The following is a 19713-nucleotide window of genomic DNA, read 5'->3' on the forward strand; positions in this document are numbered from 1 at the left end:
TGCTGGAGCCCCTACTGTCCATTCAGATGAGTATAAAAAAGCCCCAGTGGAGAAAAGCTACAACACTGAGGACCTCCTCTGACACCCAAAGGAAACTGTGTCCTAGTGGACAGTCCCCCCCCGAGCCCCGTGAGGGCCCTGGTGCACAGTACGTACTGAGGCAGAGTGACTGGTATCTAGGATGGGCTGCAAGAAATTCCTCGTTTGGTCTGTTTTTGTCTGGATCTTGATGTCCACCAGCCTTTTTCCATTCGTTTCCGAATGCTTTTCGGTAATCAAGCTCAGCCCCACGCCTTTCCTCTCGTTGAATCTATATGGATGTGAAATAAAAGCAGGTCTATTAAAGCACTTTTCTAACGAGTGTGTCTTACACCCTGTCCTTTCTCCACCGCCTACCCGTACAGAATAATAAAACTGAAAGGAACAAGACAATATATTTCTACCTTTCCTTTTTAACCTTAACAGAATCGAGGAGTTTCTTCAAAAAGAAAAGTGGATTTCCGTTTTATCCTTTTCTTCGTGGGAGTATCTGGACTATGCCTGGGGTCCAAGGTCACGACACGAGGTCCTCGGCCTGGAGGAGCTGACTTACTGAGAGTACCCAGTATTCCTCCGCTGCCTCAAATGACAAAACCTGGGCCTGCCAGGGCAGCTAAGCAGCGGTTTTCCCTGCAGGCATCTGAGTGTAACACCACCTCCCGACGAGCTGGAAAAAACTGCCATTGAGAGGAAATAATACCATTTGGAGGAAACGACATCTGATACCCTTTACGATCTTCCACTGTAACTTCTCTTTACACTGGACCGTTTGGTTTCTAGTTTAAGAAACACCTCGTCAGGACACCAGTACTCACCGCACACTTGTTCAGGGTCCTCAGCTGACCGATCCTGGCGATGATGAACTGCCGTGTGGTCTGTGCGTCTTTGCTGCTTTCAGTCAGGGGGTTTCTGGCGCAGGACAGCGTATGCAGACTCTGTAACTTATCCAGCTCGTTGAAAAACGACCACTGAAACCCAGCAAAAGTAAACATATGAAAATAAACGTGTTTCAGGCTAATTTTTCAGATTATTTGGACGAGCAGCAGAAGAGCAAAAGTCCCCAGTTCCACTGGAGGCACGGAATTTCACCAAGCAGCGAGCACCCACGAGGAAGACCACACATTTTACAACTGTGCCGTGTAAACTGACAGACGGGCTGGTTAAGTGCGAATTAATCTAATTTCTTTCTTAATAGTTTTGGGTTTGTGTGAGGAGTTTCACTCCAAGGAAGCATTTCTCTTTCAATTTAAAATATTCTTTAATAGCAGGAACCTACAAACCGCATCATGAGAATGGAAATAAGTAATAATGTAAGTACATACATTCTGAAGGAGCTCTTACCTGTGATATCCGATTGTCATTTAGTACAAGGTATTGCAAGGAAGGAAACATTGATGTTTTGCACCCTAGAAGAAGGAGAATTAAGTTACACAGTAGAAGGGAAACAAAGCTGAAGTATGGGGGAGCCGGGGGAGGGGTTACTGAATAATCTCATATACCAATTCCAGCGTCTGGAAAATGTATAGAAGAAAGTCCAATGTCAGAAAGGATTAGTTGTTCTAATCTGAAATGCAAAAATGTTAAATTTGATTACATAGAACAATATAAAATGCTATGGGCTATATCAACCAGACTAGATTTGTAAATTTTTTCCTACACCCTAGGTTTTGATCCCATGAGAAATGCTTAGAAACCTTAAAGTCCAATCTGGGGCATGCAAAGTGGACTCTCTATGCTACATTCTGATGATCCTGCTGTCATCAAACAATTCCTGGGCCTCCTGCTGTGCTAGGTGCTAAATGGGTGTCAGAGAGCAAAGAGACACAGTCTTACTTCCCAAAGTTCAATGAATGAAGACTTTGGTATCAGCACCAGGGCCAAATTATTCATTCTTCAATGATCTAGTACAGACATAGACTACACTGTATGTGGTTCACAAGTCAATTCTCTAAATGAATTCAAATAAAAATTTCCCAAAGGGAATTACTCAATTTGGGAATTCCATCATCATTATCATATTTCCACTGAGAAAGTATATATAGCATAGGATCCTTTCACTAAAAATTTACTAAGAACTATTGTAATAGGCATTTTAGGAGCGGGTTACCTGGGCAGATATGCTATTAGAAACAGCTGGTTTTCATCAATTAATTGATTAGAAGAAAGGTCTAACAACTTGACCGTCTGTAGAACATCAGTCGGCCTGTATGGAAGATAAAATTTTTTCAACATAAATTTAATTTCTTAATTGTTTTCAAAGATACAGCCTTAAAATACCTGCATCTGGTGTTGAGAGGTCAGAGGGTGGGAGGCAAGTATATGATATGAGTATAAAAGGGCACCGTAAGAGATCCTAGTGGTAATGGGAATGTTCTGTCTCTCGACTGGACCAGTGTCCTAGTTGTGATACTGACCGTAGCTTTGCAAGACGTTACCAATGGGGAAACTGGGTGATGGGTACATGTGATCTCTGGGTACTGTTTCTTATAACTGCATGTGAATCTAAAATTACCTCAAAATTAAAAGTTTAATTTTTAAAAAACTACATGTGCCTGTATAATAAATAAAATCATTCTCAACAGTAAATTTTCATTAATTTGAATCCTTTGAGAATTTGCTGTGAATTTGTCCATGTTTAAGTTTGTTTTACATACTAATGATACCAACACAAGAGGAAGATTAGGCAACATATTTAATCTACTTAAGACAACAAGCTTTTTACACACAGTCATCCCTCAGAATCCATGGGGGATTAGTTCCAGGACCCCCATGGACACCAAAACCTGAGGATGCTCAAGTCCCTTACATAAAGTGACACAGTATTTGCATATAACCTACACACATCCTCCATATGTTTTAAATCGTCTGTAGAGTACACCTAATACAATGTAAACAGTTCCAGTGCCCGGCAAATTCAAGCTTTGCTTTTAGGAACTTTCTGGAATTTTTTTTCCCCAAATATTTTCCATCTGTGGTTGGTTGGATCTGTGGATGCAGAACCTAGGGATATGGAGGGCTGTACTTTGGTACAGTGACCTTAAAAAGATAATGCTAGTTTAAAATCCATTATTTAATCCTTAGAGCATATCCTACAGAACTTCCACTTAGAAACAGAAGTTAAATACATTTATGTAAAACTAATACAATTCATGGCTTCAAAAGTATTTAATTCAAGGCTTTTACTCTGATGGGGTTTCCTCAGTTAGAACCTCTTAGTGAAGTCTGAGTTGACATTCTAATTTGTGAAGGCAATGAATAATAAGCATTTCTCTAATTCTTATTTGCAAATCCTCCTAAAACTTAACGTTAGGTATAATTGAGATCATTTATTTATTCAGAGTGACTAAATGATATGCAGCTACTTGTCAGAGAGAGAATGATTATACCTCTTTACCCTTGAAGTTTGGAAAAACTATAATACATAAAAATGCTTTTGAATTAAAAAAAAAAAAAAGAATGACTAAATGGTGACCGATGCATTGATGTAAAGCCCTGGTTACCTTTCTGAAATGACGATACTGTTGGACTCAAGGTACAGTTTCTCAAGGACAGGACACCCGGAGGCACAGCGGAGCACCTGGGGGGAAAGTCAAGTCAGGGTGAGGCGGCCTCGCTGGTCATTTTCCCCACGTGCTTATCACTAGAACCTCCACACGGATGCAGTTCAGCTACTGTTGTAGAAATAAGTGCCTTTGGGACTTCCCTGGCGGTCCAATGGTTAAGACTCCACGCTTACAGTGCCGGGGGAACAGGCTGGATCCCTATTCAGGGAACTAAGATCCCGCATGCCGCGTGGGGCGGCCAAAACATAAAATGAAACAAGGTAAAATTAAAAAGGAAAGAAAGAAATGCCTTTGGACATTTTGTTACAGACTCTATCTCAGGCCGGGAGTGCCAGTGGACGGCTGATAAAATTACGGTGTTAAAGGGCCACACACTTTGGGCACCTGGAACCAACCAGGATAGGTATCAGCCCATCATTCAGGCATATCCTGACCTGTACAAAGTGGAACTGGAGATGGTGACCTAGCACGTTCTCATTATTGGATACAGTTTGTTTAACCAACGGAAGGAAACATGTGAAACGCCTTTCCTTACTTCTCAATGCCAATCTGGGTTTATAAAGAATGTACTAATAGGACAAACTTTCTCAACAACTATTTCTACATTTTCTCACTGGACCTTTACTGCCATCTCCACCTCCAGAGTCTCTCCGTGCCCTTCCTTCCTGTTCTGGAGGGAGCAGCTCTCAAGGAAGGAGCCCTAGGAAGGAAGTCGGGCAGCTGTAGCCACGGACGGCCCAAGTGAAAGGCCACTTATCTCTTGGGGAGGTGCCCAGGTGGCACTTCACAGATGAACAGCTTTGCTGGGATGTACTTATCTGCACTTGGTTTGAAAGTGGAGTGTTCTGGGTGTGTGAAGTCAGTTAACCTCTGACAGAACTGAGTAGTACCAGATCTAAGTTCCAAAGGCTGCAGGGCCCAGGACCCACGAGTCCACTCTCAAACCCAGCTGTGTACACGAACAGTGGCTTCTAGGAGCCGAACTGCAAACAAGAAAAGGGTGTGAGAACCTTTCTGAGGCTCGGCCTCGGCCCTGAGAACACTCATGGGGAAACTCAGGCAGCTAAAAGCTCAATCCAGAGCTAACTCTAAGGCTTTTCAAAGCTCAGCATGTACTTGGTGCAGACCATCAGGAGAGCCACTGCTCAGGAGACACCAGAACTCATCAGAGGCACCAAGAGAAACAGGATGGATTCTGAGATACCAAATTCTAACTATGAGGATTTTGTAACTCCTTTCTATAAGGCCGTTTAAAGAACCCTATTATCTGGATAATAGGATGATTAAAATGAAGCCACCGTTGGGCTTCAATCCCCCATTAAATCAAGAATTTAAAACTGCTTATTACTGGGTAACAAACCAAAGAAATATGTTTACCTCCGTCCATGTAATTCCTATCCGGTTAAGGACTAAAACCTTCAGTGCAGAAAATGTTCCAGTTGGAGATGGTGAACTGGAGGGAAATTTTAGTTTGTTTTCACTGTGTAGAAGAAGAGACACGATGAGCTTATGGCGATAGAGGAGGCCCAACTGAGACAGTCACTGAAAGCAATAGTTTGGGATTTGATATGAGGAGTCTGGTTTGTTTCAACCTTAAAATGCGATTGTACTAAACACAAAGTGAGTCAAGACTGTCTAATTTTTAATAGTTACAAGATACAACTTGGTATCTGACATGCAGAGATGTGTTTATGGGGTTAGGGCCGCGGTGAGGCTGCAGATTTCCTGAAACACAAGGCTCAGGCATTGATTTGTGAGGTCAGCTTCTGGCTTCACAAGCTGCGGCTCTGGACACTGTAAAATTCAGTCCCGCTCTCAAGAGTCTTACTGACGTGCTAGGCTGTGGGCTAGAATTCTGCTTCTAAACAGAGCCTGCTAACGGGATGGATGAAATAAATTACTGCCCTAAAGTTCTCTCTCAAGATCCTAATCTCAGAAGGTACCCCATATCTTTTTCTTTCTCAGAAGGTATCCCATCTTGACAGTCATTGTGAATGAAGATACTATTAAAGCCCTAATTTCCAGAAAAGGTGACGCCATGGGTCAGAGTACACTCTTTGCTCTATTTGGAAGGACAACTAATTTAGGCCTGTCCATCTCCTCCACCGAACCTGCCTGAGCCAGGGACAACTCACCTGTACGTGTAAAGTTGGCTCAGGTGTGAAAGGGGGAGCCTGGCCAAGCCCTTGGAAAGTTAGGTTCTGAGATTAAAACTAATCAGATACTCAAGAAGGCCTGGAAAATTGTGACATTAGTAAAATACAGAGCTCAGTGAAAACTCCTTATCAGAACTGAATTAAGCAGCACCCCAATGAAATGACTCATTCCTAAAGCAATTAAGTGCTGGAAGGTTGAGAATGTACAAACACCTTTAATCACATCTCCTTCTCCCCACTTAAATATCAAAGTCCCCAGGTGGGCCATCTTCTATGGTCAGGCCTATAAGAAACATGAAGACTTTCCAGCTCAATATAGTAAGCCACCCCGCCGCGCTGCCCGCATCAAAAGTAAAACACGTTACCTATTAATGAATCACCTCAGGTGACCATTTGAAAAACTAGAATCATCAAAGACTATTAAGGAATGAGCTAAACTTAGATAAATTCAACTAAGCCGTCCTCCCCACGTCACTCCCACAGAGGCTGTTAGGCAACCGCACGTTCATACCTGAGATTAAGGACTTCCAGGTGCTTGAGCTGGTCAGCAATATCTACGACTTCATCCCATGATGACAACAGGTTTTTTGACAAATCTATGCTTCTAAGATCTAAATGCACATGTTAAGAAACAGTAATATGGAAAGATTCATAAAAGACAGGATATTAATTACCTCAATTCTGGAACATGGGATTTTTCCCTTTTCACTTTATATCTTCTATTCTGCTTGAAATTTTTTCATGAGCATATATTACTTTTACCCATTTTAATCATCCAGCTGTTCATCCAGAAACTAAAAAGTTCATTGTCACACGCTGCAAGCTTGAGACAGACACAGACAATCAAATGAGTGAGAACCAAATGTCGTTAACGCTAAACCATTCTAGCATTATCCGACAAAAAGAGAAAAACCAACAGTGATGGCAATTGTGATCACCAAGCACCTCAGGTGCGCCCATGGGCCTTGCCCTTGGCACTGAGGAACCCCTGCAGCCTCACACCAAGCACATGCATCTCCTCCTGGAGGGCACCGCTGAGCTCTGTGCTGCAGGAATCCCCAAGTAAGGAGAGGCACCTCCGGGGGCCAACAGGGTTAGTCTGGACACATGTTCAAAAGTGCTAAGAATGGCCTGCAATTCAGAGGGTCTCCTGTGGATTGGACGGAGTGAGTGTGACACCCACCGTCCCTGATACAGGAATCCAGAGGGGGTAAACCAGTAGAACAGAATGAGAAAGGCACCTGATGCCAGGGGGGAGTGGTGGCAGTGCCATCAAGAGGCCAAACCCCTGGGCAAGAGACAGAAAGAAGCTTGGAGCAGGACTGGACCAGCTCAAGGAGAATCTTACATGCTACTCTGATACGTATAGAAGCTGTTCAGCTCATTCCTCTATTCTGCAAATAGTGATTGGGGGCCAGGTGTCTAGCACTGAACACGTCGATCAGTAAGCACGTGCATCTCTGGTGTGCCAGATACAGACACATATCAGAGTACCAGCGCCGGGCCTGCAGCAAAGGGGGGGTGTGAGGAATTTATACAAGTTGCTCACGGAAGACCACCTTCTCTATAAGGTGATATGTGAGCAGAGAACTAAAGGAAATGAGGGAATGCCATCCTGGAGAAGAGCATCAGGGCAGAAGGGATGACATAAGCAAAGGCCCAGAGGTCGGAACAGGTTTGGCCTATGGCCGGGACGGCAAGCTCCTGTGTGCCCGGGCAGAGGGGGTGGCGGTCTGGAAGGGAGGTGCCCGAGGCCTCAGGGGCCAGGCCAGATCACAAAGGGCCTTGCAGGACCTTTGTTAGTCTCTGCCTGAAAGGGGAGCTACTGGTGTGAGCGGATTTAGGCCTTTAAAAGGTCCCTCTGCTGCTGTGCTAAGGAACAGACCGCAGGGAAACGAAGACGGAGCAGAAAGAGGAGGCGGCCGGTTCCTGAGCAATCCGGCTCAGACCAGACTGGGGCGCTGGAGGGGATGGGGATGTCGGGTTTGGTGTCCTAACAGGAAAGCGGAGCTGCTGGGACTTGCCGCTGGATTCAGATGAGAGAGGTGAGAAAAAAGGAAGAGTGACATTAACTCCAAGGTTTTTGGCCAGTGCCACTGGAGCTGCCCTTTACCGAGACAGGAAAGACTACAGATGAGCAGGTTTCAGGGGACTTAACGTCCCGGCGTGTTCAATTCGTGATGACCACGAGACACCCAAACAGAGGTATCAGGTACACAGCGGGCAGACAGGTCTGAGAGGGGATGGGTCTGGGCTAGAGGCCGAAGTGCAGGAGCCCGGCATCTGCAGGCCGCACACGTCTCCTCAGGAGCAAGTGTAAACAGAGAGGCCAAGGGTTAGGGGTCTGAGCCTGGGGCGCAGCGACCTCTGCAAGAGAGACTGAGGAGGACAGGCCGATGCAGGAAAGAGAACCAGGATCAAAGAACAACAACCACCTGCATCCCGCGTGGTCCGCTGGGTGCCGGAGGCATTCTCCTTTATCACGGAAGGAAAGAACGGAGGCGCAGAGCAGTCAGTGACCGTGCCGCCTGGTGCAGACAGGTGTGAATTTAAACCCAAATCAGCCTTGATCCAAAGCCCATTTTCTTACAGCCCACTATGCCACAGGGCGTCTTTACGCATAAAACACGGAGAAAGTAGCTTTTAATAAAAATAGTGGCATCAATCGACAGGGTTGGTTGAAGAGGAAAGCCTTTTAGGCAGGTACCAGTTAGGAAGCTCCGTGAGGTGGCAGGAAGAGGGAGAAGAAGGCAGTGGAGATGCACAGAAGGGGATGAACCCAACCCGGCCGGCACCGGCAAGCCAGACCCTGTGCCGGCTCCCGCTGGCTGTGGGTGAACTGGGGCCAGACAGCTAAGGACCGTTCGGACGGCTTTAAATGCTTGTGTTTTAGGCGGTCCTGTAAGCATCCACACAACCTCCTCCAGTTTGCTGGTGGGTGGCAGGCCTAAGCTGTTTACTCTTCGGCTCTTCAGGGAACAGCTTGCCGGCTCCCGACCTAAGGAGACTCTAGAAGAACCTGGGGCGCAGCAGGGACTTGGAAATAACGCCCAGAACCCTGGGGGCAAGATTCTTATGCCCTACAGATGACACACAGAGCAGCACGACACGTCCAAGCTCCGGGTCTCGCTGCCGGCAGAGTGAAGCTCAGTGGCGGAAACAGCAAAGAAAAGCTGGGCTTTTTTCCCCTAGCAGAACAACTACCACCTAAAGGTGCCGAATCAAACAGAAGGAGAAGCTGCTAGACACCAGCTGGACAGAACATCCTCGGCAGCCACCTGGCCGAAAGCTCCCTCTGAGGGTCTCAGAGCCGCCGCAGGAGCAGAGGGGCTTGACCCCGACGTGGGCGTTCCCTCCGGTCCCCGCAGCGCGGCCCCTTGTGCCGCCCCGTGTCCCACGGCCGCTCCACCCTAGCCGCGGGCCCTCGTGTGATGGCTGAGCCGGGCCGTCTCAGGGCTGGCGGTCCAACTCCAGCCGTCCTTTGTTTCCACCACCTCTGCTAACTCTGGGCCGTTAAGTTGGTGGGAAAGGGTTCGAGGCCACTCATTCTCCACTCAATGCTTTCCATTGTGTAGCCAGAATTATACATATTTCTGCTAGTCTGTACAGAGCACAGGGACCACCTGCATTCTGATACCAACTCCAGACAGGCCAACAGTCGTGACTGTCGTCCCCACACGCGTGTGCACGCACACACACACACACACACGCGCACAGCCCAGGGAGTTCCTGGTGCTCTTGCTCCTGTGGGCAGAGGATCTTCCCCACGTTCAGAGCCACCTGGGGAGGCATCTCTTCCCCAGCGGAGCTCTCCAACCTGACACATTCCCACTGCTTTCAGCCCCAGCTGAGCGAATGACCTCAGAGAGGAATCAGCTTAAAAACGGTGACTGGATTAAACACACCAGGCAATCCTTCAACTTCGGGCAAGAATTCAATCAGCAAGTGCAAGGCACTCATCACTGAGTCTGCAGATATCGGCGGAGACTTGGTTATCTCACCAAACCTCATTGCCTCACGCCTTGGGGGACATTCTTCCCCAGCAGAGAGAGCGGGTATAAACAAACGAGACGCTGATTACCCAGCACACTGCTGACAACTCCAATCAACCAAACAATTCACACGCCCAAACCCCTCTGCGGACCAGATCTTTTCTGTGTTGAAGATGAGCCTTGAACCGCCCGATTCCCAGTCTTCCAAAACCACTTAGGAGGAGGCCAGGCAGATTACAGAATGCGCTGGGCATCTCTGTGGCTCTCTGCTCCTTACAAGCTCCATTCCACACCCCGAAATGCCCTGACCCAGATGCCTAACCTGCAGAGGGAACGACCTTTCCTGTCACCACAAAGCAGGCACCGCCAGGGTGGTTAGAAACATTTTGCTAAAGCAAGCTACTCTCATCTGCCATCTCTTCAGTCAAGAAACCTGACTGTAAGCTGCTACCTTTTGCATAAACTATTATGTACAGACTAGGCAGACTTAAGGAATTGGGAGAAGACCTTTTAAAGTCAGAGAAAGTCTATTTCATTCGCCACTGGGGTTTTTTTTTTAAGGCCAAAAAAATGCGTTTATTTGGGGTTTGTTTGGACTGCAGCCCAGGAGACACAGATCCAAGCAGCACTTGAATTGTGTTCCACCAGACTACAAAATGGAGCAAGTTTATTGGGAATTTTTTAAAACTTACCTCCTGTATTTTTAGTTGTGGGAATAAGAGTAATACAGGGCCAAAAAAACACACTCGCAAGAGAAGATAGAGATAAGAGATGACAAACTTCAGAAAAGCCTGTTTTGAGGTATTATAACAAAACTGCATCCAGCTGCATGAACAGGAACCTTAATAAAGGAAAGAGTTTATCTTCCTACCTCACAGGAAGGCAGTTGGGGCTGGCGCAGTGGCCCGGGTACCATCCAGGATGCCGGCCCCTCTCATCCTTCCCTCCCAGTCCGCCCTGGATGGTGTTCTTCCCACAGGTTGGCTGCTGAGCCCTGCGCGTTCTGTCTGCGCTCAAGGCAGGGGAGGGCGGAGGGCAATGGACAGAAGCAGATCCAGCCACGTCTGTCCCCCTTGAAGGAGCCCCAACCAGAAACTCTCATGTGACATCTCCCTGGTCGGGGCGAGTCACACTGCCTCACCTGAAAGCAAAGGGTCTAGGAAGGTAACAGTTTACCTGGGCGGAGACAACCCCAGGTGACACCAAGTCCCTGTTAGGAGAACGGACACTGGGTAGGCAACCAGGGTGTCTGGCTCAAGTGTCAAAGCCAGTCAGACCCCAGTGACGAGTTCTCATTGGGAAGGATACTAGGACAAGCTTTGGCAATTCCTCCTTTGTCACCAGGACCATTTACTGCGCAGTTCCTCAAAGAAACTTCCTGCAACTTGCTCAGCTGACTGCATGAAAAACACATAGTTCACATGTATGCATAAACACATACGCTATCCATCGGCCCTTTAAAAAATTGAAAAGCATTTCAGACATATAAAAAGGCACCAGAAATAACAAATTCCAGTAGCCACCACCCAACTTAAGAAATAAAGCATTACTTTAAAAAAAAAAGAAAAAGAAATAAAGTGTTACAAACATGACACACATAAGTGAAGCCCTCTGAGTCCCTTTCCATCACCCCCGCCCCTCCTCCTCCTCTGTTCCACGTAGGGAACTAGGGCACTGCGTTCGACGTTGACTTAATCTTAAGCATTTCTTAATAGCTTTACTACATATTTCCATGTCCCTAAACAATTACAGTATTTTTGTATATTATGAAATTTGACATAAATGGTAGTGTACTGCGTATATCCTCCTGCAACTGACTTTTTCCCTCAATAGTACGTTATTCAGCAGTAAGATGTAGCTATGTGGACACGTGCTCCAGAGCACGCACCTTCACACCTTGTAGTTTGTTACTATACGGAGAGACCACAGGTAATTTATTTCCTCCCCTGGGACAGGTAGATTAGCCCCAACAGTGCTGAAGGACACACCCCTGTATAGTTTTTGCACTCACGTGGAAAAGTCTCTCTAGGGATACAGCCTAGAGAGCGTGAGTGCGTGTCTTCAGCTTTTTTAGATACTCTCAGAAGCCACTTTCTCAGTGTAGAGAAGCTGTGTTGTTCTGTTCATTAAAAGAGCCCATGTGTTACAGAACACAGGGCCTGGAGCCAGACTGCCTGGGTTCCAACCCCGATCCCACCGCTCCTCTGGCCTGGGGAGAGTTAACATCCGTGAGCCTCCGAGTCCACATCTACACACCCACATCCACGGCAGTGTCACTCACAACCGTCACATGTGAGCAAACCAAGTGTCCACTGACCGATGAATAAAGTGTGCTCAATCCATACAATGGAATATTATTCAGCCTTGAAAAGGAAAGAAATCCTGACACATGCTGCAACATTGGTGAACCTGGAGGACATTATGTCGAGTGAACTAGGCCAGCCACAAAAGGACAAACACTGTATGCCTGCATTTATATGAGGTACCTAAGTGGGCATCGACTTCACAGAGACAGAAGTAGAACGGTGGTTGCCAGGGGCTGGGTGGGGAGAGATGCGCAGCTCTTACTGAAGGGTTACAGGGTTTCAGTTTGGGAAGATGGAAAGGTTCTGAAGATGGAAGGTGATGACGGTTGCACAACAGTGGGAAGGTACCGAACGCTGCTGAACTATACACTTAAAAATGGTTAAGATGGTAAATTTCGCATTATGTATATTTTACAATTTTAAAATGCTATGATAATTTTTTTAAATTTATTTATTTATTTATTTTTGGCTGCGTTGGGTCTTCGTTGCTGCACGTGGTCTTTCTCTCATTGTGGTGAGAGGGGGCTAACTCTTTGCGGTGCGCGGGCTTCTCACAGCGGTGGCTTCTCTTATTGCGGAGCACGGGCTCTAGGCCCGCGGGCTCAGTGGTTGTGACACGTGGGCTCAGTAGTTGTGGCGCGTGGGCTTAGCTGCTCGGCAGCATGTGGGATCCTCCTGGACCAGGGCTCGAACCCGTGTCCCCTGCACTGGCAAGCGGATTCTTAACCACTGCGCCACCAGGGAAGTCCATGCTATGATAATTTAGTGAGTCGGTATTTGTGAAACTCTCAGAATATTGCGTGACATACAGTAAGTCACTTTATAAGTATTTATAAAAATAAACATAAAACTGACAACCTTTGGGGGGAATACTAAGACCACCATGCAAGGCATCAGCTATTACAATCACCAGAAGCTAGGGGGAAAAGACAGCAGCAATGTTCCAGGGCAGAGGCTTCCAAACTTTCTCAGTTCACAGGGCCCTTCACAGTGTTTCAGTAATTTTCCAAGGTGCCCCTAGGCCAAAAGAAACGCCTCACAGTTCCATTTAGTAAGCAGTTAGGGCCAAACAACTTAATAATTATTAATGTCCTACCAAACTAGTGTCTGTCTAGTGGGCACTGCACAACTTCCCGAACCCTGGAATCAGACTGGACCCTCACCACCTCCTTTTCCCGTTTCATGATGATTTTCAGGAGATACTGGCTTTTCTTTCGGCACAAGAACGGCCAAAAACCCAGCTCTGCAGGGAAATGACACCATGGAAAGGAACAGTAGGAATATCATGAAACTGAACTAGCTCCAACTAGTAGTTTGCACCGTGTCCGACAGATGTCACTGTTTCCCTCTAAAATTCAAAATATCCTGTTGTGCCCCAGTGAGTTTCCTGCAGGCCCAGGAAACCTTGGTACAAAGCTTAGGGATCCAGGTCTGAATTCAGACACCACTCCAGGGCCACAGCCATCTCCAAGGAGAAACCACACATAATGGTCTTTATTTGGTTTTGATTCCTTTATTATGTCTTTTCTCGGTGCTACAAACTCAAAGCTGGTCAGCTGGAATTAATCAGGAGACAATACAGTGGCTGAAAGCAGAGGTTTCCATCCCCAGCAGTGACGCCTACCGTTCACGGCAGGATCTCAACCGCTATTCCCAACGGCTCTAACAGCTCAGGTGTTACTTTGGAAATGAGGAAGCGGAGGCTTAGAAGCCGGAATTAACTAACTCTAACTGCTGTCAGGGCTAGAAAGTGGCTTAGCTGACACCTGAACCCAGCCTAACTGGCTCCAACATAGGGTCCTTCCCAGGAAAGACACTAGCTAATTACTGAACACACTGATACTCAGGCAGTAGAGTCCTTCACCAGAAAACTTCATGAGTTATGCAGCTGCTCATAAACTAGGGGAGGAAAAATCTGTTCGCATCTGTTGTTAATATTCACAGAGCCCATGGTGCTCTCTGAAAGAGATTAACCAATAGGGGGGGAAAAAGCCTCTTTTGGGTAAATGATACTTAAATATTTGCATTTTAAATGGAAAAAATAGGGACTTCTCTGGTGGTCCAGTGGGTAAGGCTCCACGCTCCCAATGCAGGGGGCCAGGGTTCGATCCCTGGTCAGGGAACTAGATCCCACATGCATGCTGCAACTAAGAAGTCTGTGTGCCGCAACTGAAGGAGCTCGTATGCTGCAACTAAGACTCGGAGCAGCCAAAATAAATAAATTAATTAAAAAATAAATAAATAAATGGAAAAAATAAAGCAAAGAACTCTAACCCTATGAAGCACATAGCTCTATAAATCAACAGCAAAAACCATTCACGTTAGTTCTCTCTCAGTGGCGCATTAGTCATGACTCTCTTTTGTTCAGTTTATATATTCTAAATCCTCAACAATGAATGTATATTGTTTGTAATTAACAGTCAAGTTATTGCTTTTTCAAAAATCTTGATTTATTTTGAGTTTTCTTTTTCTTTTCTTTTTTTTAATGCTGGTCATCTGTGCTAAAAAGCAGAGATATCAAGAAATGAATTTACTGGGAGTTCCTTGATGGTCTAGTGATTAGGACTTGGCGCTTTCACTGCCATGGCCCGGATTCAATCCCTGGTTGGGAAACTGAGATCCCGCAAGCCGTGCAGTGTGGCCAAAATTTCAAAAAAAATTAAAAATTTTTTAAAAAAGAAAGAAATGTATTTACTCTTCAACACTATCCCCATGTGCACTTAAATTCTGTATCATGTTAAATCTTAATGACAATAATAACAACAAGAGCAACAAAAAGATAGCAAAGAATTTTACTCTGAACAAAACCACAGTTCAATTCTTTTACTTTAGAGACAAAGTAAAAGATCGCAGGCCTATGCCAAGTAGCGGCAAATCTACTCTCCAAAGTGGCCACCAGGGGTCATTACTTGGACGCATCATCCAGGTCAGGGTCAAACACCACTCACTGACCATCGCTGCTAAACCAGTGTAACGTGGGAGGTTCGTGTGCAGTTGTGCGCAGTTCTGTGTGAATATCAGCTTCCGCACTCTCTGGTTCACGCGGTGCCTCAGAATGAGCAGTGAGCCTGTTTACAGGGCATCACTGTGTTCAGAGAGTTGGGGAGGACAGAGAAGTTCAAATGCAGCAGTTTCAAAATGCATTATGTAGTGCCCCTCAGACTGCTACACAGTCACCTGCGGGTACTTCTTAAAAGCAAGAGCCCATGCATGGTACTCTGATCTAGTAGGTCTGGGATGGGACCCAGGATTCTGCATGTTTCAAAAGGAGCCCAGGTGATGAGGGTGTGCAGCAGAGATGGGAACCACTGGGTTCTAGAAGGTGCCATCATGCTACACGGCACAGGTAACAATGTAGACTTCTGTTTCCATTTTTGACTTATCATCCAGACGTCAACCTTAGTTCCTTAATAATTAGTGAATACAATAGAGTATGGTATAAATATTCATAATGGGCAAATCAGTGTTTTATTTCCAATCTAGGAAAGTCCTGTGCTAAAATAAGGATTTTAATTTCCCTGAATACTCAATCCTTGGATTCCTCTGATCTCAACTTACTGTTTTGCAGAAAAGATAAGACGACTTCGGGAGCAAAGTTCTGAGCACTGACGTGCAGTCGGCTGACCTTAAATCCTGCACTTTGATGAAACTGTGAAAGTCGGCTCTACCATTATCACTTCCACTTACCTTTGCTGTTTTACAACAGAGTCAAAACCAATGGTTTCCACAGGTTTATTTCCAATTGTAACAATCTGCTCTTTTCCCTCTTCCTCTGGTTCATCCTCTAACGCATAGCGGTTCTTAATCGCAGTGAGAAAGTCTACTCCAAAATTTACTTTGTTTGGACGAATGAAGGATCCTCCTGTTGGATGCCTGGGAAAAGAGAGGAACAGAAGAGAGAAAATATCATCTATGGGGACCTTTAAATAAGATGACACACACAAAAATCCTTTATAAACTGTCACTCTGCCACAAATGTAAAATGCATTTACAAATATATTAGCAAATAAAAGCAATTAAACAATTTTTAAAAAGAAGGAAAAAGAAAGTATCATCCACCATAAGGCAATGTTCTGAAGGTTTTCAAAATTTTCTGTATGCTGAAAAAGTAGAATCAGCATAAAAGGGAGAGTAGTATACTAAAAAAAAAAAAAGGGTAATTCATACAATTGATCATAAAGGGTTGTGTGCTGATGCAAGTATGTAAAATCCCAATAGATAAACAGACAAGAAATATGTAACAGATGATTCGCAAAAGAGGAAAGAGAAGTATTAAATCCATGGGGGAAAAGTTTTACCTTGCTAATGATTAAGAAATGTAAATTGGGACTTCCCTGGTGGTCCAGTGGTAAAGAATCCACCTTCCAATGCAAGGGACATGGGTTCGATCCCTGGTCGGGGAACTACATGCTGCGGGGCAACTAAGCCCGCGCACCACAACTACTGAGCTCTCGCGCCTCAACAAGAGAGCCTGCGTGCGGCAAACTACAGAGTCCACGCACCCTTGAGCCCGCGCGCCACAGCTAGAGAGAGAAAACCCATACGCCACAACGAGAGAGAAGGCCACGCACCGCAACGAAGACCCAACGCAGCCAAAATTAAATAAATAAAATATTTTTTAAAAAATAAATGTAAATTCAAGCAATGAAACTATTTTCAACAAATCTAGCAAAAAATAAAGTCCTAACACTCAAAGACTGAAAGGTTGGGTTAGTTCTTGACTGTATAATCCTACTCATGGGAATTTGTCAGCAGGCAATAATTTAAAAATAAAAACAAAATTGCATTTACAAAGATTCTATATAATAGCATTTTTTTGGTAATAGAGCAACTCTGGAAACCATAAAAATTCCCAGCTGGACAGGAACTATTAAGTAAACCAGACAGATGCAGTCATTAAAATATTGTAGCTATAATACTTAATAAAATTACTTACAGAATAATGCTAAGATTTCTAAAAATTGAACCAAATTGTACATGACACAACTACAGAGGAATCATATCTATGGCTAGACAAAGATTGAATAAGGACACAAAGAAATGAAAACATTTGTGGATAACAGGGTTATGTACGAAAATCTTTTAAATGATAATCTGAACTAAATGAAAGTTCAAATATGGGACTAAAATAGAGCATGTGGAAAGAATTCTATAGAAATATAGGATATTTTATCACAATTTATATTCAGGTTTTATAACAATTTTTAGTAATAATCTCTAGAAGAATTTAATAAAATATTAATCATATTGCTGTATGTAATGACTGTTGTCAGGGTTTCCAAGAGATTCAAAACAGATCTTTAGACACATTAAATTTCAGCATTCAGCACTGCATCATGGCAATGATACCTTACTTTCAGGGAAATCTAAGTATGCCTATAAAACAGCTGTAGAGCAGAAGCAAGAAGAACTAAAATCCTGCAGCCTGTGGAACAAAAACCACGTTCACAGAAACACAGACAAGATGAAAAGGCAGAGGGCTATATACCAGATGAAGGAACAAGATAAAACCCCAGAAAAACAACTAAATGAAGTGGAGATAGGCAATCTTCCAGAAAAAAAATTCAGAATAATGATAGTGAAGATGATCCAGGACCTTGGAAAAAGAATGGAGGCAAAGATTGAGAAGATGCAAGAAATGTTTAACAAAGACCTAGAAGAATTAAAGAACAAACAAACAGAGATGAACAATACAATAACGAAAATGAAAACTACACTAGAAGGAATCAATAGCAGAATAACTGAGGCAGAAGAACAGATAAGTGACCTGGAAGACAAAATGGTGGAATTCACTGCTGTGGAACAGAATAAAGAAAAAAGAATGAAAAGAAATGAAGACAGCCTAAGAAACCTCTGGGACAATATTAAATGCAACAACATTCACATTACAGGGGTCCCAGAAGGAGAAGAGAGAGAGAAAGGACCAGAGAAAATATTTGAAGAGATTACAGTCGAAAACTTCCCTAACATGGGAAAGGAAATAGCCACCCAAGTCCAGGAAGCGCAGAGAGTCCCATACAGGATAAACCCAAGGAGAAACACTCCGAGACACACAGTAATCAAATTGGCAAAAATTAAAGACAAAGAAAAATTATTGAAAGCAGCAAGGGAAAAACAAAAATAACATACAAGGGAACTCCCATAAGGTTAACAGCTGATTTCTCAGCAGAAAATCTACAAGTCAGAATGGAGTGGCATGATATACTTAAAGTGATGAAAGGGAAGAACCTACAACCAAGATTACTCTACCCGGCAAGGATCTCATTCAGAGTTGATGGAGAAATCAAAAGCTTTACAGACAAGCAAAAGCTAAGAGAATTCAGCACCACCAAACCAGCTCTACAACAAATGGTAAAGGAACTTCTCTAAGTGGGAAACACAAGAGAAGAAAAGGACCTACAAAAACAAACCCAAAACAATTATGAAAATGACCATGGGAACATACATATCAATAATTACCTTAAATGTGAATGGATTAAATGCTCCAACCAAAAGACACAGGCTTGCTGAATGGATACAAAAACAAGACCCATATATATGCTGTCTACAAGAGACCCACTTCAGACCTAGGGACACATACAAGACTGAAAGTGAGGGGATGGAAAAAGATATTCCATGAAAATGGAAATCAAAAGAAAGCTAGAGTAGCAATACTCGTATCAGATAAAATAGACTTTAAAATAAAGAATGTTACAAGAGACAAGGAAGGACACTATATAACGATCAAGGGATCAATCCAAGAAGAAGATATAACAATTGTAAATATATATGCACCCAACATAGGAGCACCTGAATACATAAGGCAACTGCTAACAGCTATAAAAGAGGAAATCGACAGTAACACAATAATAGTGGGGGACTTTAACACCTCACTTACACCAATGGACAGATCATCCAAAATGAAAATAAAAAAGGAAACAGAAGCTTTAAATGACACAATAGACCAGATAGATTTAATTGATATTTATAGAACATTCCATCCAAAAACAGCAGATTACACTTTCTTCTCAAGTGCGCACAGAACATTCTCCAGGATAGATCACATCTTGGGTCACAAATCAAGCCTCAGTAAATTTAAGAAAACTGAAATCATATCAAGCATCTTTTCTGACCACAACGCTATGAGATTAGAAATGAATTACAGAGGAAAAAAAGTAAAAAACACAAACACATGGAGGCTAAACACTACGTTACTAAATAAACAAGAGATCACTGAAGAAATCAAAGAGGAAATAAAAAAATACCTAGAGACAAATGACAATGAAAACATGAAGATCCAAAACCTATGGGATGCAGCAAAAGCAGTTCTAAGAGGGAAGTTTATAGCTATACAAGCCTACCTCAAGAGACAAGAAAAATCTCAAATAAACAATCTAACCTCACACCTAAAGGAACTAGAGAAAGAAGAACAAACAAAACCCAAAGTTAGCAGAAGGAAAGAAATCATAAAGATCAGAGCAGAAATAAATGAAATAGAAACTAAGAAAACAATAGCAAAGATCAATAGAACTAAAAGCTGGTTCTTTGAGAAGATAAACAAAATTGATAAACCATTAGCCAGACTCATCAAAAAAAAGAGGGAGAGGACTTAAATCAATAAAATTAGAAATGAAAAAGGAGAGGTTACAACAGACACTGCAGAAATACAAAGTATCCT

At 43.9% G+C, this 19713-nt stretch overlaps 1 protein-coding gene across 6 annotated transcripts in view; it reads right to left on the bottom strand.

Moving 5' to 3' along the window:
- Positions 1-19713, bottom strand: part of TBCE (tubulin folding cofactor E) — a 114188-nt gene that overhangs the window by 5523 nt on the left and 88952 nt on the right. For all 6 annotated transcript variants that reach the window (XR_014249076.1, XM_082407663.1, XM_082407662.1 and 3 more), the window contains exons 4-13: positions 15744-15929; positions 11059-11147; positions 6270-6369; positions 4980-5082; positions 3540-3616; positions 2147-2242; positions 1539-1603; positions 1381-1445; positions 855-1007; positions 157-310 (exon numbers count right to left, since the gene is read on the bottom strand). Coding sequence is in view for 5 of the 6 variants with exons in the window: in XM_082407663.1 (XP_082263789.1) it covers positions 157-310; positions 855-1007; positions 1381-1445; positions 1539-1603; positions 2147-2242; positions 3540-3616; positions 4980-5082; positions 6270-6369; positions 11059-11147; positions 15744-15929 (1088 nt within the window). In the remaining variant the exon portion in view is untranslated. The remainder of the gene's footprint in view (positions 1-156; positions 311-854; positions 1008-1380; positions 1446-1538; positions 1604-2146; positions 2243-3539; positions 3617-4979; positions 5083-6269; positions 6370-11058; positions 11148-15743; positions 15930-19713) is intronic.

This window comes from Balaenoptera borealis (genome assembly GCF_965194805.1).
Source record: "Balaenoptera borealis genome assembly, chromosome: 10".
In the NCBI taxonomy this organism is placed as follows: Eukaryota; Metazoa; Chordata; class Mammalia; order Artiodactyla; family Balaenopteridae; genus Balaenoptera; species Balaenoptera borealis.